Source organism: Homarus americanus, unplaced genomic scaffold (assembly GCF_018991925.1).
Source record: "Homarus americanus isolate GMGI-L3 unplaced genomic scaffold, GMGI_Hamer_2.0 scaffold33468, whole genome shotgun sequence".
Taxonomy (NCBI): Eukaryota; Metazoa; Arthropoda; class Malacostraca; order Decapoda; family Nephropidae; genus Homarus; species Homarus americanus.
This window is the reverse complement of record NW_024714177.1, coordinates 5,245,426-5,268,427: the sequence shown is the minus strand read 5'-3', so window position 1 is coordinate 5,268,427 and position 23,002 is coordinate 5,245,426. Positions and strand designations below refer to the sequence as shown.

General features: G+C 36.5%; 1 protein-coding gene across 1 annotated transcript in view; it reads left to right on the top strand.

The window, feature by feature from the left end:
* Nucleotides 1–282: 282 nt before the first annotated feature.
* Nucleotides 283–23,002, top strand: part of LOC121877457 (U3 small nucleolar RNA-associated protein 4 homolog) — a 37,785-nt gene continuing 15,065 nt past the window's right edge. The window contains exons 1-8 of the mRNA XM_042383226.1: nt 283–529; nt 7,638–7,708; nt 10,007–10,185; nt 11,665–11,749; nt 16,324–16,418; nt 17,986–18,083; nt 20,916–21,034; nt 22,022–22,174. Coding sequence (XP_042239160.1) covers nt 426–529; nt 7,638–7,708; nt 10,007–10,185; nt 11,665–11,749; nt 16,324–16,418; nt 17,986–18,083; nt 20,916–21,034; nt 22,022–22,174 — 904 coding nt within the window. The 5' untranslated portion in view covers nt 283–425. The remainder of the gene's footprint in view (nt 530–7,637; nt 7,709–10,006; nt 10,186–11,664; nt 11,750–16,323; nt 16,419–17,985; nt 18,084–20,915; nt 21,035–22,021; nt 22,175–23,002) is intronic.

Sequence of the window (23,002 nt, the reverse complement as noted above, 5' to 3'; positions counted from 1 at the left end):
GTAGTATTAAAATCCTTGGTACAACCTTGCTCCACCATAAACCTGATATTTTTTTTATTTTTCATTAACTTTCTTTATAGCATTTACGAAAAATTTAATTAAAATTTCTTATACACATAATCAGTTGAAAGTGTAAATAGTAAATTACGGTAACAATATAAAAAAAAGGCACATCTGGCATAAAAGAGAGTCTACCTGGAAATTGAAAAAGTTATCTCGTTTTCTATTATTTGTCCATATAGTGTTGGAGGAGGTGAAGGTGACATGTGGCAGGTCCAGCGTCACTGTTTTCTATCTCAACCTTCTTCTCTTAGTATCATTCAGAGACTAGACCACGCTGGGAACACATATAAACACAAGTTGTAAGAGAAACTTCTATATATGTATGATATACTGGAAAGTAGATCTAAACATTTAAAAGAATAATGGGAGAGTATACCATTCATAATGTCCGGTTTTATGACTTTGAACCTAAAGCCATACAATGTATGACTTATGAGGACGAAACAAATAGACTGGCACTATCGAGGTAAGTACCTTTGGGTAACGAAATGGAATTTTAACTTTTTCCGGTGGCTTTTGATGTCTTGTGAACGAATTTGACCTTCATTTCTGGTGCAAATCAATAGTTTATGAGGTAACCCCCCTTCCGCCTGCCTCACATCTCAGAATCTAGAAATTTGCTATAAAATCCAAGGGTAAATATTCGTCCATTGGCATTTCTCAGGTTTTGGTACGAGAATAGGTCAGTCGTCAATAATTAACTACGTTTTTTTTTGTGTGTGTTTTATACTCAAATTGACCTTTTTTTTGTAAATTATCAGTTTTGCAAAAATTAACAGCTTCATTTTTAACAAACTCCTAATTTGCCAAAAAAATATGGTAGTCAGAATTGGGTAAAATACACCAAAAACACACACAAAAAACTAATCTTATATCAAAGGAACCTAACCTACCCTGCAAGGAGGTGGGTGAAAGGAAACAATTGACTCATTGAGGGGTACGACTAATTACCCAAATGTACCCAAATGTAGCCGCAATGAAGTCAAATAATGGTCCTACATGAATAAATCGGAATGCCAATCACTTCTCGACTGGTATTTGGTGTCACGAAGTCACAAAAAATTGGTAAACTTAATTTAATCTGAGTTAATAGATCGAGTGCATGTGCCTAACCTAACCTAACCTCGACTAGTATTTGGTGTCACGAAGTTACAAAAAATTGGTAAACTTAATTTAATCTGAGTTAATAGATCGATTGCATGTACCAAACCTAACCTAACACAACACAACTCAGATTAAATTAAGTTTACCAATTTTTTGTGACTTTGACACCAAATAATAACCGAGAAGTGATTCACAACCCGATTTACGCTTGTAGGACCATCATTTGACTTCATTGCGGCTACATTTGGGTAATTACTCGCTCCCTCGGTACATGCACGCGATCTATTAACTCAGATTAAAGTAAGTTTTCCAATTTTTTGTGACTGTGTGACACCAAATACTAGTCGAGAAGTGATTAGCAGTCTGATTTATTCATGTAGGACCATTATTTGACTTCATTGCGGCTACATTTGGGTAATTAGTCGGACCGCTCATTGAGGAGTAAACATGGTGGGAACCTGCGGACAGGCAGTGTATGAATATTAACCAAATCAAGGTAAAAAGTGTTGAAAACATAAAAACCCATCGGAAAACAATTTTGAATTTAACCTAACCAACCAAATCTAACCTAGGTGAAGGTGTAGAAGAGGGTGACCACCAGAAGGAATTGTCCGAATTGGTTGAAATTTTTTTTTACACACTATTATCATGATGTTAAACACAAAAATGGAAACGACAATGCATAGAACCTAACAGAACCTGACCTTATGTACCCAACCTATGGGTTTGTTAGTTGTGGTTTTATTAGGTTCTATGCTTTTTTTTATAATGCTAATACGTAACATGATATTAAACACAGAAATGGAAACGAGAATGCATAGAACCTTATAGAACCAGACAATCTTTTTATTTACTCTATCCCTCTTCACAATTCTCCTGGAGCCATTTTTGTTTACCTCGCTGAATCCTTTTTCAAGAGACATTCCTAGATGATGGTGAAAGCTTTCACGTATTCCTCGTAGCCATTGCTAATGTATATCATCCTCAATATTAAGGTAAGTTGCTTAACACATAAGTTAACATGATAATGCATAGAACCTGACCTAACAAACCCATAGGTTGGGTATGTTAGGTCAGTTTCTTTTAGGTTCTATGCATTGTTTTCATTTTTGTATTTAATATATGATATTAGTGTGTGGAAAAATTTTCAACCAATTCGGACAATTCCTTCTGGTGGTCACCCTCTTCTCCACCTTTACACTAACTTAACCTAACTGGGAGCTCCACAGGCGATTGATGTTCTGGGTGTGCACTGCCATGTACAGACAATATAAGTAATTAGTGGCAGAAATGCCATTAAAGGAAATTGTCTTCGAATTGTCAAGGTTGCCAATTGCAACTAGAAATTTTACGAGATTTGTTTAGTGGTAACAAGTGAAAGGTAAAATTTTGGTTGATGTACAACTGGTTTCTGTCTGCGGTTCTGTAGTTATGGAGGGTGTTTTTAGACAGTTTTGTATGCTATTTACTTTCACTTCTATTCACTTTCTTGTGTAAATGCCAAATTTTCTAGATATAGGCAAGTTAAGATGGGGTATGCCCATTTCGTCACCACTGTTTTCAACCCGTTTCTTGACCACTGCCTTACCTGTTTCGTCACCGCGTTCATTCCCATCAATATTTACACGAAAATAACTTGCTTTGGATAGCAAATAATAAAAAACACTAAGACAATTTATTAAAGACAAAAATGTAAAATAAAAACATTGTTAATATGCCTGCAATCATTTCACTTAAACAATAATCATTATATATACATGAAAACAACTGTTGCTTGGGATAGAAAATACTAAAAAACACTGAAACAATATTGGAAAGACTAAAACATTGTTAAGACGCAACAGGCTATGTGGCCCGGTAATATTTACCAATGTTTAATCAAAACGCCTAGTTTACAAAATTGTACAGTATTACGAAATTATGCTCGGCATTACAATACATTGGATCATGCAAGCATCTCACTAAGACAATTTATTAAAGATGAAAATAAGAAAATAAAAACATTATTACTGATGCAAGCATCTCACTTTAACAATTTATTAGACTAAAACGGATTTGATATTGGTGACAAAATGGGATTTTGGTGACGAACCGGGTTGGTGGCGAAATGGGGTGTATCCATTAAGGTATAGGTTAGGTTTGGCTTGCACAACACATGATTTCAGCCATTTTTATATATTTTTTCCCAACGTAGTACAGTATCCCCTAATAAAACAATAAAACTTTTTAATGAAAAACAGCCAGATGGTCGTTTTCTGAATAAATACCAAATTTTCATACATAATAATTGTTAGATATCCGGCTTATATGTAATTTGTGCCAGAAATGCCGTTGAAGAAAAGTGTCGTGGACTTGTCAAAATTACTGGCAACAAGTGAAATAATCTCTAATGGGCTTGCTTTCAATACCCCTACGGTATTTGTTATTCCCAGGAGCAACAATAATTTTTTTGGTAAAGGTGGAATAGATGACTAACACCAGGAGAAGTTTAATTTTGTTAATTTTTTCCACGTGTTCTTTGGATGATAGTAATAAAAATGGTATTATTTTAGTTTTGATCATCTGGGGAATCTTTGGAATTTAACTACGTATTGGAATCAGCAGTTTAGACAATTCTAAGACACTTTTCTTCAATAGCATTTCCGTCACAAATTATTCAGGTTGCATTAGGTTAGGTTAGATATCGAAACTATATTTTCCGATGGTTTTGATGTGTTTTGGAGTGTTTGAAGTATAGGAAGCTAGTTTTTTGCGCATCATACAGCCTGCCAACACACCATACAGGCGTCAGACTCTGTGTCTTTTCAGTGGAGATAACATCTTGCTTGAGACTCACTTCAACTAAACTCTTTTTTTCTGTGTTTCCAAGCAAATTATTGGTCAATTTGAAATTTATTTTACATATTGACAATATATAATGCAGTGCAGTGTTGATTTAAAGAAAATAATCTTGAATTACACCAAGAGAACTAAAATTTTATGGGTGAAATGGCACCATGGGGTGATTTCTCTTCCACCCCAATGCCTTCTCTTCTCCCTTCTCCTCCACCCTCATTCTAATTCCCATCATCATCATCCAGGAGCCTTCTACATACACACCTCAAAGTAAGTGTACTTTACTACCTTTTTTGTTGATTTTAGGCAATCGTCGGTGAGCTGGAACCGATTACCCAAAAACCCATTGAAATAATGTGCTCGTTAACCGAGGGACCACAATATCATTAATGAGTTTAGTCTCACAAAACCCAAGTACATAAAATTTGTGGGCAATAGAAGATGTACACAGACCTATAAAGGTATCTAACTGAAGGGGAATACTGCTGATGTTTTGGCTGATTAAGGAGAAGGAATGAAGTAGAACGTGGATATAACACGAGATAAGTTCCAAGAGATGTCATTTTAAATCAAATTCGCACAAAATCGAAGTGTTGTTTCAATGGAATAATTTAGTTTGGAACTCGAGAGAAACACAAAAATCTAAAAAGACATTTATTAACTAATAAATGTGAGAAAAATATATGGTGTAATGATATATATGCAGCAAGCACTCCCTGCAGTCGAGTTGAGAGCTGGACGGTACTGTTACTGTGTGGTACTGTACTGTCTGCTGCCTTGCATCTCTGGCCCTTCCCCTGCGCCGACTGAGAGTTTACCCAGATGCACCTCAGCCCATTGAGAATAAACAAAACATTGTTTTTTGTATGTTTATGCTAAAACAAACACTCATAAATCAACACAGCTAATATTACGGGATGCGAAATGGTCTTTTTACTTGCGATCAGCTGGTGTGAAAGGGTGGTCGCGCTGGTGCCGCCCACCGCCCGTCTCTCGCCTGCCTCACTCCATCCCTACCACTCACCATGCACTTTCACTTTCCTCTCAACTTAGTTTTTCATTACTTTATGCTATCAAAAATTGATTTTAAACCACCTTTAGTTAGGCAAGTCATCCTCTGAAGATGCAGAGCCCAACTCGACCAGCTTATCATCCACATCATTGTCTTGTGGTGTGGCTGTGGATGCATCTGACATGCGCGATGCACTGGATGACAGCTGTGCCTGCCCAGACGTAGATGGGCCAGCTACCCCAAGAGCTGAAGGAATGGAAAACATTCATTAAATTATTGAATTTCTATCACATAATTATTACATATCGTGCATCCAAAATTTAATGTTTGTTTTTCCAAGCAATAAACACTCAGTTTCATAACAAACTCACCTGATCAGGATAATGGACGGAAGAATGCGGTGATTTTCTTCTGTTGCTGTGCCATAACCATCTGATCTAGCAGCTGAGAATACGTAGATGCAACCCAATTCAACGCCTCCACCACTTGCAAACTGCGTTCCATATCAGGGTCATGTTGCAGTGCAGACTGGGTGGCAGAAGTGACGTGCTGCATGAACTCCCTTAGCTTAGGAATTGTCAGTTCCTTCCTCGCTGTTTGGGACTTAATCACTTCCTTAACGAGCTTCAAAATGTCTTTCATGTCCTCGCCTTCATCAAAGCCCTTGAAACCATGGACTACCTGAGGCCACAGATTATGTCACACTCCATTTAGTGCAGTTTCTGGCACACTTTTCCACGCAAGTGCGATGTTAGCTATGGCATTTTTGATGGTTTAGCTCTTCGAAAATGTTGCTGCAGTTATATTGTTGTCCTTGTTCATAGCTTCAGCCATTTGCTTCAAGGTAAACTTGAGATAATATCTCTTGAACAAGGCAATAACACCTTGATCTAGTGTCTGAATAAGTGAAGTCACGTTTGGAGGGAAGGAGGCTAAGTTTACAGCCTTACCGTATTCACACTGCACAGGTGTTTGGAGTGGCAAGATGCATTGTCCATGAGAACCAAGGCCTTGTTGCTCAGGTTCAGTTTTTTTTAACATTTTTGATGAATAGGGTGGCATGGCTGATGTACCACTCATCGAAAATATCAGAAGTCATCCACGCCTTCTTGTTTGATCACCAGATTGCAGGAAGTTTCGGGATGAGCACATTTTTCAAGGCACGAGGTGTAACTGAGTGGTGTATGACGAGTGGCCTCATTCTTGCAGTACCTGATGCGTTGGCCATAAAGGAGAATTGTCAGTCTGTTCTTGCTGACCTTGAATCCTGGAGCCTTTTTTTCACTCTTCATTAGATAGGTTTTCTTGGGCATTCTTTTCCAATACAGCCCAATTTCATCACAATTCCACACTTGGCAAGGAAAATAACCATTTTCTAACACTATATCCTTCAGAACTTTCTTCATATTCTCAGCCGCCTCCACATCGGCAGATGCAGCTTCACATGAAAGCGTCACATTCCGTAGCCCCGCCCTTATCATATATTTGTACAGCCAGCCTGTAATTGCTGTGAACTTGCTGTCTTTAATGGACTTCCCTTCCTTTTCAAGTATCCGAAACTGTATTTCGTAGGCTTGGTTTTGCAGCATGAGGCCACTGAGAGGAAGTTTTCGGCACTGCATGTCTTCTACCCCTAACTTAAGTGCATCTTTCATCTCAACTTACATAGCAGACTTCAGGTGGAGTTTACCCTTGGCAACATCTGGTGAAGCATAGGTCGCTCTGATTTTCTTCTCGTTGAGCTTGATAATGCGGACAGAGCTCTGGCAATCCAAATTGGCGCCTCACACTTGATTTATTTTCTTTATACAGAGTAGTCTTATTCTTAATTCATTTTTTTTATGCTGATGTTAAAGCCAAAACAATAATGAAGCCAGTGATGTATAAATGATGCAAAAAAACTAAACAATTTCTTGTGGGATGAATTGACCAGACCTCACATGAGTGGTTCTTTACGATTTTTTTTGTCACAGAAACTTAAAAAAATATATTGCCTGCATGAGAGGTTAATAACTAAAAAAACCTAATCTCTACTATTTACATTGTTTGATTTACATGTTTTTATTTTACATGACCATTTTCAAGAATATACAAGTAATTATTGCGTAACTCAAAAGGTTCCTGTACGGTACAAGTTTTTGTAGATGAAATATCAGCCCAAGTACTGTACTGTACAGTACTCCAAAATTTCCAGTCAGGAGCATATCCACCCCTTACTACATTCTTTCTTACGGGAAAATTAGGTTTACAATTACAAAATGCAATTTTGCAATTAGCAAACATTTTCAGGAATGTGCCCCTTATGATGAGTGATAGCTGCTTGCATTAATTACATTCACATTTTTAAAAAAAAGTTATTTAATAATGGATTAAAAGGTACAGCAGCTAAAACAACTAATATCTGTGCAGGTGGGGGTCGATATACTCCGAAATTTTACGTGTGACTAGTGACAGACCTCATATATCAAAATTTATCGTCCATGGTCTCATATTGTTTCCCACAAAGTATGCACTGACAGTTGTTTTAGCTACTGTACATATTACAGTATTGTACTTATGTGTATGGTATAAAAGGAATATAGATTCGTCTAGTCACATTGATCATTACTCTTTACATTTGCAGGGCTGATGGTACTGTTGAAATATGGAACTGTAACTGTCAGAGTCGACCCTTCCTTGAGCTTGTTATTTATGGTAAGTTAAGAATGTGTCAACACATTACTATGTAAGAACATACCGTACTGTACTGTACCTATTTTTATGCATTGTGATATCTCCATTCGCCGGAACAATTGGTGCAGAGCACTTTTGGGAATGTGAGATTTCCAGGTGACGAGACCCACCAGTTCTTCATTACTTCTCACTTTCAACTGATTGGTGAATGTTTTAATAAAATAAAATTATTATTAAGTCAATTGTATTTCAACAAAAATATATAGTACAGTACAGCAGTACAGTACTGAAAATCAATCTCTTACCTTATCCCGTGATGATGATGACTGAGCACAGCACGGCTATGTTGTTGTGAAGCCGCCCTGCTCCACATTTTTAAAGATCAGAATCACATTGAAATATTACGCAACTGTTAGCATTGGCGGGAAAAATGTGAAGTTGTTCGCAGTCATATTTCCCCCCTTTGCTGACAGCCGTGTAATATTTCAATGTGATTTTGATCTTTAAAAATTTTGTTTTTGCATAATGTAGTATTACTGATAAGTAATTTGTCTTAGTATGCCTTATTGTGGGTAAAAATAAGTACGTATATATTAAATGTATCCTCCGAAAGCGTGAATTTGCTACCAGAGTTTAACAGTTAATCCATGTACTGTATAATACTTCTGATAAACTTCCTACATGCTTATGTTTGAAATAATGAATGTATGTATCTAGATAATTTAGCTAAATATCTTTCTCGTCAGAAACGCTCATCTCAATGATTATGATTAAACTCATTTAGAAATACCTCATTACTTCAGGACAAAATCGGACAGGTTTGCAACAGCTAATCAGCTGTAACTTTTCAGGAGGGGGCGGGGCATCTTTTCTCAGCTGGGAAAAGACGTGCTATAGTAAGATATTTTTTCTATTTTTTAATCCGTACTTGGTCAGGTTATGGATTGTTAAGTGTCATTCCCTTTTTTGGCTTAAAAGGTTTAGTTTGGTGTCTAAAAGCTTAGAATACTGTAAATTAATTTTGGCAGTACAGTACACTATTTTCAAGCTCCCATGTCAGAAGGTTGGGGCAGGAGGTGTGGCATAACATACCGTGTTGCCAGACAGAGTCATGATTTCTACCCCTGGACTTATGTCTTTACTGTTCCCCTCACATAATTTGATAATTTTTTTGGTCTAATTCATAACAGTGATAAGTGTATCAGTTACAGATTTATTGCTTCTCACTAACATTGTTTACATTATGAACTCTCAACATATCTTCCTTCCTATTGCTATTCATACAAGCGCGGCCCCTCAAACATAAATATCATTGTTTTTAACGAAGGTTTCTTACTTTTACAATGATTATATAATGTAAGTATTTACTACATATTTACAGTGTTTCCTTTTCTGTTTAGTAGTTTATGATGGTATAATATTTCTCAAAGCAGAACATCAACCACAGTGAAACAATCACACTCGTTGCAGCAATACCAAGTTTCTTTGCACACTTTTTTAAGTTACACCTGTGTTCTAGCAATGTGACAAGGTCTGGGCATATTTCATAACCTGAGTTGAGGGCAGCAAATTTGGAAAGCGGTGTGGAGGAACCGGGTGTGTGGGTGTAGTGGTGGCAGGGTCAGTAAACAAAGCCCTGCGCTTCCTCTCACTCTCCGGCTCCCTATCATACCTTGCCTAACACCATCATCTGATTTAGAAGAGGGTTTTGGAGGAACAGAGGTTGCTGAAACAGGCTGATGCATCTTAAGGGGTTGCCACTTGTCATATTTTAGATATATTAATCCTTCTCAGCCATTTCAGAGGTCACGGAAATTTTAAGAAGTCAAATTCGTTGATCTACGTAATGACCGCACAGAGAAGGCCACTTGCATATGTAGAGCTATGAATTTGACCAGGAATGAATTAAATAATTTTTTCCAAGATTCTGTGTCACATGGCAGTAGTAACCAATTGTAGCTCACGATCATTCTGAGCCTAACCACCTACATGCACGGCACATGTTGTAATCGCTTGGAAATTCATTAAAAATCCCAGAACGGAGATTTTTCTCATAATGCAAAATTTGTATTTTCTGAGTAATGGAAAGTTCCGGGATTAAAGATTCTGGCAAACAGGGAGATTACATTATTGTGCAAGACTGCATGTTATTTTCTTGTTAATTTTTAAGGAGGACATACAGTTCATGTATTTTCAAGTTTAAGATAATTTCTCATAGTGATACACATTTTTGTTTTAATTTTACTACCTGTTGAAAAAATTTACCGTATATGTTTTAATTACAGTACAATATTTAGTGTAATAATCATAATCTTCCAGGTGATGATGGTTGTTCTGTTGAGGCGCTGGTATGGTGCAGAGGACGATTATTTAGTGCGGGACTACATGGCTTTGCTTTGGAATATGATTTGACTACTGGTGGCATTAAATCACGCATAGCAGTCACTGGTGGTCCCACCTGGTGCCTTGCACTGTCTGCTGATAGGCAGAAGCTAGCAGTGAGTATCTGCCAATACTGTAATACACCATTTTTTAAATGGATATGGCAGTAGCTGTAGATTAGGAATATCTGTTTTAAGAACTTTTAAATTTCTCTCTTAACTTATTCTAAACTTGATATGGCTTTTTCTGGTCACAGTGAGGGTTGGAAGTTGATGACCTGCAATGTCAAACTGGTTGACATTGAGGGTGTTCTATGAGTTCAATTGTTCAGCTGTCACCTTCCTGATGGTGAGACAACTGGAAGTATTTTCATGTGTAAATTGTAGAAGTATGGTGAAGAAGTGATGACATAGGAGTCATTTCACATACTTTTCAAATACTCGTTGGGTTAGTGAGTTTAACACGTCTTGGATGGTGAACAGGAATAAGAACATTTGTTTGTTTGTTTGACTTCCAAAATTGTGACTTGTATGTATGGATATTCTAGAGTTAATTCTCTTGTGATTTAGTATTCAGAGTCCAGTTATCCTATGTATACGCATACCAACAGATGTGTTACTGAAAAATTATGGCATCAGTGAAATTAGTACATTATTTGTGAATTTTAATATTTCACTGGAAAATAAGATGATGCATTGCAACCCATTCCACCACTCGCTATAAAATGCTCTCTGGGGAAGTTTTCTGCCAAATTAAATTACTTCTTTACACCTGTAAATTCTATTAAGATGAGCAACAAATGTTATTACAAAATATTGAGTCACTTTACAACCAAGCATACCAACCATTCTAAGATGACATGAGCCATAGTGCTCATTCTGAAATCTGTCGTGCCCATCTGTTCGAGAACTTTTTGTTGCGAGTGTACATGCTAAAAGTGTTTCTCATATGGCCATTAAGCTTTGCAGACAAATCACTATTGTTCCACTGATTTTTTCAGTATTACAGCAGATCAATCTTGATTTATTTGCTTTGTAAATTTGACCAAGAGGTATGGCATCTCACCATAGTGTATCTTTTTTTAAATTTTCACTTTTGTGTCCAGTTACAATAACTTCTTGGATCTCTTTTGTGATTCATTTCTTGTAGGATTTCCTGCATGCTTAGGGCTGTAGTACTGGTTTAGATCAAAAAATAATCCTCTGGGAAAGGCTGTACCCACTCAAGACAAACACCATGAGTGTACAGTACTGGCTTGCTGGGTTTGTTTATGTCTCACCCACAATTACATATAGTACTTTGCAGCTGAAGTATGCCCAGGAAACAGCTGCTCCACCTTGATTTTTCATGGTTTTCCAAGTTTAATTTCTAAATCATTCACTTGTAAACCATCCATAGTATTTGTGAAATTTTTGGTGTGAATTGTTCACCTGTGAATTCCGATGGATGGTAAAATCAACATTTTTGTAGTGCATTTTGTTGGTTCCATTTTTGGTTTCACTGCTGTTGTGTCCATCTTCCCGTGTAGCATATTTATGAAAAAATTCAAAATTATGTATGCATTTAACGACTGACAAAAAATATTTTATTTGCAGGCAGGTACAGAGGGAGGCTATGTGTGCATATTTAATGTTATGGATGACGGTATATTGTACAACAAAACCCTGGAGAAGCAAGAAGGTTAGTCTTAGTCTTTTGATAATTTCTCAATGATTTAATATTTGAATTGAATTATTTTACTGTCTTTGAAATGATGATATAAGTAGTCCTCCGTTTTCTCTCAATCTTAGAGTGCACCCGAGACTTTTTTATTCCTTAGTAATGACACCGAATTTGAAATTGCAACTGGGGTTGCAATTGTAATGAACTGACCTTAAACCTTGAGAAAACCCACTACATGATCTTTCACAGAAGAAAAAACATACTCCAGACCTGAACCCCCTGTACCTTGGTAATATAGTCCTCAAACGCGAACAAAATACTAAATTCCTCGGAGTTATTGTTGATGAAAAACTTAACTGGAGAAACCACATACAAGCCATTCACAGTAATATCAATAAACAGTGCAGTATCATGTATCACACTCGACAGTCACTCACTCTCACAGCAATGAAAGAAATCTATCATGATCTTGCTTACCAACACCTGATACACTGTCACACACTATGGGGGGCCTCTGGCTCTTCAAAAACACAATCTCTGGTTACTGCACAAAAGAGAGTTGTATGGACAATGACCTACTTGAAAAAAACAGATCACACAAACGAAAAATTTGCCATATTGAAATTTTTAAAATTCGAGGATATTAACACTTACTGCTGTGCCCTCTGTGTTTACAAATCTATCAATCACTTGCTTGACAATAATTACTTCCAGTTCCGGAATAATCAGAGATACAACTTAAGGCACCCAGAGCTCCTAAGACCACCGCCCATGCGCTCCTCTCAGTCCCATACCTCCATAAAATATCATGGTGTGAAGGTGTGGAACAACTTAACCCCACACATCCTAGCAAAGACTACGCTCCCTTCCTTTAAATCATCTCTAAAAAAATATCTATTGTCGAAGTATTAATACTTCTTGTAAAACTTACTATATTTACAGTACCTGCTTTTATTGTACCATCAAAACCGTTTTATCGGAAATTATCATGTAAATAAATAAGTAATTACCATTGCAATATACATAATTGCCAATTAGACATAATCCTGAAAGCTCTGTCCTCTTGTCCAACCTCATTACTGTACAACCCAGGTTGTACTGCTCCCCCATTATACTTATGTTTTTAAATTCCTCTCTAATTTATATATATATATGCACACAGTCATGCGCTGATTAACGTCCTAGATACGTTCTTGGAAACGTGACGTTAACCGAAATGGACGTTGTCCGATCATCACATAAACTTTGTATTTATACTTACGTGTATGTGGAATACTATATACGTACATATACACTTTTACTCTTAAATCACTACTGTAATGTGATACAGGTGATTAATTTTTATCTCTTGTGCAAAATACATGACGTTTATATTAAAATTATTCACTGTTTTACAAGGATTCCAGCAACGCCGGGCAGATGGGGGAGAGAGAGAGGGTGGGAGCGAGCGAGGGGGCGTGGGGGGAGGGGAGGTAGTACGTTTGACAGCTGGCACAGGCCTAACGCGTGTATATTTATCAGTTCTTAAGTGACTAAGCTTCTCTCTTATAAAAAGCCATTGAAATGACCTGGGTGAATATAATTAAAATTGCTGGGATTCTTGTAACATCCTGATTAATTTGAATATAAACATGCTATAATTTGCACTAGACAAAACAATTTTAGTATTGTAATCAAATTAGTACATGTGCACTTCAGCTTTGCACTAAGGTCATTTATTTCTATTACGTTTCTTTTAGTATGGTGTGTGCATGTAAATGGATGAAAATAAATGAAGAAATCTATGTAAAACTGTAAATCTACCCAAAAATACAGTTGAAAAACTTTTTTTAAAAATGTACTACAGTATTGTACACTAATGTACAACAATTTTTATCTCTTGAGCAAAATATATGACGTTTATATTCAAATTAATCTCTGTCTTGCAAGGATTTCAGCAATGCAAATTATATTATCCTAACTTTAGTCTGAGATATTATATAAAATAAACATAAAGAAATCACCAATCTTTTGTCTGGGAACACAAGGAAGGAAGTAGCCAGGAGCGTGTGGGAAGAGGGGGGGGAGGTGAGGTGACAGAATGTCTGGCGTTTGTTTGTTTATTTATTTGAGATAAGATTTGACAGTTGGCGCTGAAGGCCTGTGTGTGTGTTTATTTATCATTACTTAAGAGTGACTAAGCTCTTCTCATAATTTGCCACCCAAACGACCTGGGTGAATATAACTTACATTGGAGGGATTCTTGTAAGATAGTAATTTATTTGAATACCTGTATAAACAAGCTATATTTGCAATAGACATAACAATTTTAGTACCGTAATCATTTAGTACATGTACAATACAGGTTTGCACTTAGGTCCATTGTTACTGTACAATATTGACTAAATTCACTAGATAACGTACGCCTGGCAGCACAATCTATAAGAACACGCGATGCATACATGACTGTGTCTGCTCTAGGGCCATTTAGGTTCACCAGGTCCCATTATTTGAATGTTTTTTTTTTCAATTTAAATTTTAATTGTTTATTCCTTGATAGAGGAAGCGGGATCCTAGTGCTGTCACTTGGTACCCCTGTACCATAACACCAGAAGCAACTGGCCAGTGTCACAAGTATATACAGTCATCCCTTGGTTATCGCGCCTAATTGGGACCCCGCCGATAACGAAAGTACAGAACCTATGGGATTTATTCTAATTGATTCCAGGCACCCAAGACCCAACCCCAAGTTTCCCATTTTGGGACCATTTAGACCCACTAAATATATATATAATGTTATGGTAAATATCATAAACACACATAGGCATGGCTAGGTTTATTACAAAGTGATGAAAAGGGTACGCTTAATACTGTAGTCCACAAAACATGTAGCTATGCTTTTTTTATTTGGTCCCCCGTCATATGAGTCCGTTTTCTCTCACATCAGGATGCCTGAGTCCTCCGTTTTCTCTCTTAATCTTAGAGTGCACCAGAAACTTTACTATTTTTAGTAATGCCACAGAATTTGAAATTGCAACCCCAATTGCAACTGGGGTTGCAATTGTTGAGGCAACTAGATATGTCTGATTACAGCAAATGTGTTATTGTCAATTTGTAGGTGAAAGATTTTATCCTCAATAGATGTAGGTTAACATTTCACCTGTAGGCAAATGCTTAAAAAAAGCCTAAGTAAGGAAGCATATTCTTTTAACACATAATATCTGACCAGTATGGGGAGGATCATCGTGTCTCCGTTAGGGGGTCGTGGAGTGCTGGTCCAGCAGGCGTCACTTTTTTGGGGGGGGGCCATGGACGTATATGCGATCGGACGTTGTTCGGTTGGACGTTAACCGGCGCATGACTGTATATATATATATATATATATATATATATATATATATATATATATATATATATATATATATATATATATATATATATATATATATATCTATATATCTATCTATCTATCTATCTATCTGTCTGTCTATCTATCTATCTGTCTATCTATCTATCTATCTATCTATCTATCTATCTATCTATCTATATATATATATATACTGTATATATATATATATATCTATCTATCTATCTATCTATCTATATATATATATATATATATATATATATATATATATATATATATATATATATATATATATATATATATATATATATATATATATATATATATATATATATATATATATATATATATCCTAATTGTCTCACTCACTGCTATTTCATGTTCAATTGACTGTTTTTTAACTCACTTAAGGAATTATGGAGATATTTTACATTAAGCTAGTACAGGTATCCCACTGGAAGCTAAGAGCACTCTTGAAGTTGGAGTGGAGGCATCACTCTGACTCACAGCTTCACAATGTAAGCTTCACATCTAGAGACACTGATGCCTGGGTGTCTTGGCCTTCACAAGTATTTTCAAAGTTTTACTGTTGACTTCACAGTAACAAAAACAAAGCAAAAGCTCTTTTCACAAAAACAGAGTAAACAATAATAATGTAAAAACAATGATAGTGGCCAACACGGCCCACATCATGTTCACATCAACAGAAGCAAAGTGCAGTACTTTACAGTCACAAAAAACAGCAAAACTCAATTTATATTCACCAAAACAGAGTACAATGTGAACATTAGTGATGTCCTCCCACTGTATAAAAAACGATTGTGGCCGATAATCATTGAGCTACACATTCACGGGCATGTGTGATATTCATGGAACAAAGTTTGAGACTATGCACTGGGTAAACCGCAGCTGACAAGTGCACCGAAAGATGCATTCCATATTCCGCATTGGTTAGACGATGACCATTGTGAATGCAAATTTTTTTATTGTAAATAGGAGGTTGGTCTTAAAACATTACCACTGTTCAAGTGAAATATTTTAAATAGGGAGATAGTAAATTGGGGGATACCTGTACTTCTGTCAGTACCATACTTTTTTATATCTTTCAGCTAAGTATTGTATGTGTCTGTTTTATCTGTAAATACGAAAATAATTTTTTAATATATGCAGTATTAATGAACTATTAGTATAAGATAAAGCTTTAATATGCTTTCATGTAATAATGTTGGAATCTTCTCTATATTAGGAAGGATACTGAACATCTGCTGGCACCGCAATGGGGACTATATTGTGACCGGCTCTGTTAATTGTATCCGTTTGTGGTCCTTGAAGGAAGGGCGGGTAAGAATCTCTCTCTCTCTCTCTCTCTCTCTGGATCACATACACCTACTTTGATTTATTTGCACACACACTCCAGTTATAAAAGTCATAAATTTCATATGGTACTGAAACTGAATTATAAAGTCATAAACTTCATTTGATGTTGAACTGTACATCCAGATAGATATGAACATATCAGAAGTTTCATGAAAGAGAGGGTCTGCTGTATTGGTTCAGATCTGCACAGTTGCAACCAAAAGAACTCTTAAGCATATTAAATTGGCTTTAGTTTCTTTAATATTCCATTACGGTAAGTCCTCGTTTAACGTTGCCTCCGACAACGTTGTTTCGTTATATTGTCGCTACCCATGATTTCGACAACGTCCCGACCGATTTGTTATAACGTCGCCACGGACTACTTTGTATGGCGCATCATCCTCTCGCATCTTTGCGCGCTGCGCTCTCTCACAGAGTGCCACAGCGTCCCCAGCCTTTGTTAGGCTTCCACAGCATACGTGCGTGCTTAAGTGTTTTTGCTATAAATACTATACTTTAACCATTTGAAATGGCTTCCAAGCGCCCATCAAGTGTTGGTGATTCAAGTGTTGTGAAGAAGCAACGCAAGACCACTTGCTACGAAAATGGAGGTTTTAAACACACCACACACTCGCTCAACCTCTGCTCATTAGTTTATTTATCTTTTTGTATGTATAATATTTATTTTCTATAAAAATTCCATTGAATTTATGTTTATGTAATGTATTTTATGGGGCAAAGGGAGGCTGGGGAACATAACTAGTGTATTTTATCTATTTCTTATGGGGAAATTGATTCCGTCAACGTTGTGTTTTTCAAGAACGTAACCACGACGTTAAGCGAGGACTTACTGTACTTGAATTACTTGTTCAGCATTTATCTAATTGAATTAATTTATATGAATTGAAGATCTGTTTGCAACAGGTGAATGTACATTTTTTTAAGTACTTGTAGTAGTCTTTGTTGTTATACCTTTAGAAGAGTTTATTATTATTGGACCAGTAAGAGCTGTGTTTATATCATTTGTGGACACAGGTAACAGGTGTCTGAAATGTTTTATTATGTACCACAAGCTTGAAAAAAAAGGAAAAACTCGCAAAAGAATTAGTCACAACACTTTCTGACTGAAGAAAGTGGGCAGTTTCTTGGCTTCAGGCAGAGTCTAACAACTGTATCTAGTTTTTATAGAGATTAAAGATATGAACTCCAAAACATTATTAAAGGCTTACCTTTGAGATGGTTGCTTGTGTTTTCCTTCTTGGTATTCTCTTATGTTATTCATACATTGGTTGAAACACTTTATTATATGGTGTTTCAGTTGAAATATGAATTAAAGAATCTCACAGAAATGTAAATTTTTGAGAAGATATTTAATTTATGCTTAATTTAGTTGTATAAAAGTGATTTATTTATTTCGCTATGTCTCTACCCTATTTTCATTCAACATAAAATTTTTTTTTATTCTAATACTGTATGTCATTATTACAATAAAATTGAGTGTATTATATGATTAACCTTGGTCATAATACATAACACTGATTTATGTTTGTAGGTGATGCGCTGTTCATTTGGCCAGGGATCAAGTCAAGAAATCATCGTATGGTGTGTTGGCATACTGGACGACATGACGATAGTTAGTGGAGATTCCAGGTTAGTACAGTTATTTAACTTTTATAAATGTATTAACCTCTTAGTGATCACTTACGTAAATTACGTCTTCCCTTGTCATCCGCTAATTGGTCACTGATGTAGTTTGTCATGTTATGTTATGGCTCCGTAGGCTTTGCTAAGGGCTCTTTTGGGTCAAGATCTGTAGAATAACTCATTTTGTGTGACTTGGCATTTTGTGTGTGTGGAGGCCACAAACACAAGAGACAAGGAGGATTGCCCAGTGTTCATAATGTATATATTAAACTACTTTTATAGTTATATTGATAAGTAAATAACATGAAGTGGTAGCAGGCATGCTGCCACCTCTGAACGGCACTGCGTGTATGGCAACACTCGATTGCCCGGGTCCTTTAAACCAGGTAAGGAGCTTGTAGGTGTGCTTTTCACTTTACCACATGACTGGGTTGTTTTAGCCAATAAAAAATTTTGGAAAAGTATTTACTCTCTGGGCACAACATAGGTTAAATTGACCATTTAAGGGTTAAAGCCAGGCATGGGTAATCTGCGGCTTGACCCACGTCTTTGTGCGGCCCGCGGAGTGAAGGAGAAATTCTATTTAATGTGGCCCACGGTTCAGGTAGATGCTGCCAGCTTATGGTCAGTAAAGCAATAACTATGAAGAGAATAATATTTTTACAATCCATTACTGTTTCATCACCTAAGAGTAAATAACTACAGAAATGTAATGGTGAAACAAGTATAAATACATTAAGTACCCATTGAACAAAAGGGTTAGGTTCCATTAAAATGCTTTCTTTAGGTGGATTATCTTCATTGAAACCATTTTTCCCATATAAATTAATGTAATAAGGGGGGATGTGTTCCTGTACTAAGCTCTGTGACAATAGAGTGGGGTATGCTATAACGAAACGGATTCTACTACGAATATTCCTATAACGAACGGTTTTACCTATAAAATTGAGAATGCTTTAACAAACGAAACTCCTACAATGAACGCAGACGAATACGGGACTATTTCGTCCTGCGCACGAATATCGTTGTACCGCGGCTCTGAGCAAGAGCGTCAGTCGCCATTTTGGTTCATTGTGTTGTCAGTGCACCACTGAACTTGTTAAAATTTTGTCTTTTGATGTGGAAATTCGTGTTATTTTTATAACTATTTTGTTATACAAGTGTACAATTGTAACAATGAATCGTCAAAAGCGAGTGAGAAAACTAATAGCCCTTGAAACTAAGAAAGGAATTATAAATCAGCGTGAGAATGGAACAAGCATTGCGAAACTTAGTGGTGAATATGGGATGACTAAATCGACTATATGTACGATTTTGAAGAATAAAGAGGAGTTAAAAGCTGTGCAAGTGGCTAAGGAAATCTCTAGACTTAGCAAAGCAAGGTGTGATGTGATTGAAGAGATGGAAAATTTACTCTTAGTGTGGATAAAGGAGAAAGAAATGGCAGGTGATAGCATTAGTGAGGACTTTAAAGCCAAGGCTCCCAGTGGAAGTGATAGTGCTGTGCCAGTGTTTAAGGGTACCAAGGGGTGGTTTACTGGTTTTAGAAAAATGAATCGGTTACATAGTGTTGTGAGACATGGTGAAGCTGCTAGTGCAGATAAGGATGCTGCTAGGGAACACCATGAAATTTTTTTTATGTGATTAAAGAGGGAGGCTTTGTTTCTCAGCAGGTATTTAACTGTGATGAAACTGAACTTTTTTGGAATAAAATGCCTCGCTGTACATACATTACAAGGGAGGAGACTTCATGGGTATTGTATTATTTAGATACAGTGTACAGTATCTGTTTATTGTCTTATTTTATTTTTAGATTATTTTTATGTTCCTTTACTTTGCCGCTGATATCATCCCTAACCCCATTTTTCCCACAAGGTTTGATATACATGATGCTCTCCAGGATTATAACTCCTGAAAATGTTGATCCCTTCTTGCACTCTTTCCATCACTCAGTTTTTTCAGTTCTCTGTAAAATTTCCATCACCCTCTCTTAGACCACCACATGTTATGGAGACATGAGGGAAGGGTTTAGAATTTGGGAAGGTTGGAAATTAACATGTTTAACCTGCACTGGGCATGTAAGTTACTTTTGCACTTTTTGGTGTGTTTCCCACTATACTAGCCCCCTTGGTGTCTTCACTTTTCTTATTAGTTCTCACCGTTGGCTCATTAACATGACAGACACTACACTTTTTCCATGTGCAGATAAATCAATCACTTCCACTTTCTGTTCCAGTGAAATTTCTCTCATTATCCTCTTTGGAGAAGCTCTATTCACATCATTAGATTTATACTTTGAAGTCATATTTGGTAGCAAGAAAAGAAATTGTAGGCTTATTATGAGTTTGTTAAAAGTAGCATTACCGTGATGTTTGCGGGTAAAAGACCCAATGAGAAGTATTGAGGGATGTCAAATGAGTGCAATAAGGGCAGGGGGGGAACCATTAGCTGAAGCTCACATAACCGCATTTTATCTACAATAATTGAGACTAGTGATGGGATCATGGTTGCCTTGTAGTCATGCTCCATTGGGCTAGAAATCTCCTGTGGGTCTGGAAATCCACTAATAAATTGAACTGGATACAGTACTGGGGTTGTTAAAATAGTGAACAGTGTACAATATAAAATGTGGATATTTTAAACCATGGATGATAAACCCTCACAGCTCTTTCCTTCTAAAAACCTTTTTCATAATGTTTAAGACTTTCCCATCAACTTTACCTTCAAAATGGAGTGCTGTTTCTTTTGCAGTGGTTCACATTCTTTTGTATGAGACTTAGAAGAAGTTCTTAGTTTGTAGGTCTGCTGATTTTTTAATTTTGTTTTAATTTTTGACAGAGGGAAAACTTGTTTCTGGAATGCAGAGCTTGGTACTATAACAGATGCTGTGGAAACTCACAAAGCAGATGTTCTTTGTCTCACAGTGTGTGCTGATCAGAAGTCTGTGTATGTTGCTGGTAAGTGGAAGATACATTAAAATGTTATGAAAGTTGGTAGTCCCCTTTATGTAACAGTGGATTTCCTCCTCCTGGTCCTCATCCCTGAGGCTTCTGGGTATTCAAGTTGTTTTTATTTTTCTGGACAACCAGACCAACACTTTGGAGCTGTGTACAGTAAGGGAATTTCACTTTCACAAAGAAATTGGTAAGAAATGGAGATTTTGTCCTTCCTAAGAGGTGCATATTCTTGCATCTTTTGCATCTTTGCTTTATATTACCTGGTTTATCTGCTCACTAATTTTTTGTAGACAGGCGTAAGTTGTAGATGAGGGATCGATCTTGAAATCCCGTTTTTAATTAAGTTTGGATGGAATGACATAGATTCCAATTACTTCCCTGGGGCTTTCCTTGGAGGTTGGTGTTAGTGTCAGGGTCCTACATACTGGTTTATAACTGGATTGTTGTTGGGGAAATAGCTAATATTCAAATAAAGGTCCATTTGTCATAGGAAAGAACATCCCTACAGAAAAATGAAATAAGTAAACATACTGTACTGATAAAAAATTTCATTATTTTTTCCTTATTAATAATGTATATTGTCATATATTTGGGGTTTTTGCTCACAAATGAAAGTGAGAAAAAATATTTTCTTGTCGTTGCAGATTTTTTTTAATTAAAAACGTTATAAATCAGTTTTTGCATGCACAGTACCTCTTTGTTGGGATGTGATTAGTAGACTCTGTTTACATGTGTCTCCTTACTATTCTAGCTGTTTAGAATCTCACATGTCATTCATTGGCTACCTTTAAGTTATAAATGTAGGATTAAGGTATGAAACCCTGTTTTTTTTTGTTCTTATATCTTCCAACTATTAATTACATTCCAAAAAAAAATATGTAACACTCTTTTTTAACTAATTCTAATTTGACATACAGTGATGCAGAAGAGGTATTCTTTATGAATGTATTCTCATATCTAAATAATTCTTATAATTTTGCTCTTCAGGTGTAGATCCAGTCATTGTACAAATAAGTCGTGTCCAAACAGGGGCAAAGAAGGGAAGGAAAGAGTGCTGGGTGAAGTCTATTCAGCGGTCAATACATACACATGATATTCGTGCTCTGGCCCTCACAAATGACAACAAAGTATATTCTGGAGGTAAGTTTATATGCAGAGGCTCAATGTCCAACATAATATGCTTATAATATTTTTAAGACCTTATGTCTGTCCTAAGTGACTTGTTTATTATTTTTGTTATTACTCCATCAGGACTTTGGGAGTTAAACTCAGGAAACCCATGGCCAGTGGTGTCTCAGATGAATCAATTAAATGTAGCTTCCCAAAGAAACATGAGACCTAGCAAAAGGGTCTAGGACTCTGGAAATAACAGTCACCACTTAACCCTTAACTCAAACTGTAAGGCTTGGGTGGGGGACGTGGTGTGGCTGTGTGGCGTAACATACCATGGTGCCTCATCAAGTCACTGTTCCCCTCACATAATTTGATCACTTTTGTCTTATTTATTGATAACAGTGATAAGTGTATCCATTACAAGTTTATTGCTTCTCACTAACATTGTTTACATTATGAACTGTCAACCACATATCTTAGGACATATTGCTATTCACACACGTGCGGCCCCAAACATAAATATATTTGTTTTTCACCAAAGTTTCTAACTTTTACAATGATTATATACTGTAAGTATTTACATACATTAAAACCTCATTAAGGCAGACCCCGCTAAGGCGGATATCGTTTAAGCCAGATAAAATTATTTTCCCAAAAATAATGCAAAAATTAAAAAAAATGGGGAAGGACAAAATTTGTCCTCTGATGACATGTCTCCTCCCTCCCGCCCACAATTCCCTGGATTTACTGTTATTATTAGTGTTTACTGATATAATAGTGTTTAATAGTGATTAATCATGGCATTGTAGCCAGGTTAAACTCGTCACTGTAACCACCAGGCTACTGGGCCAAACT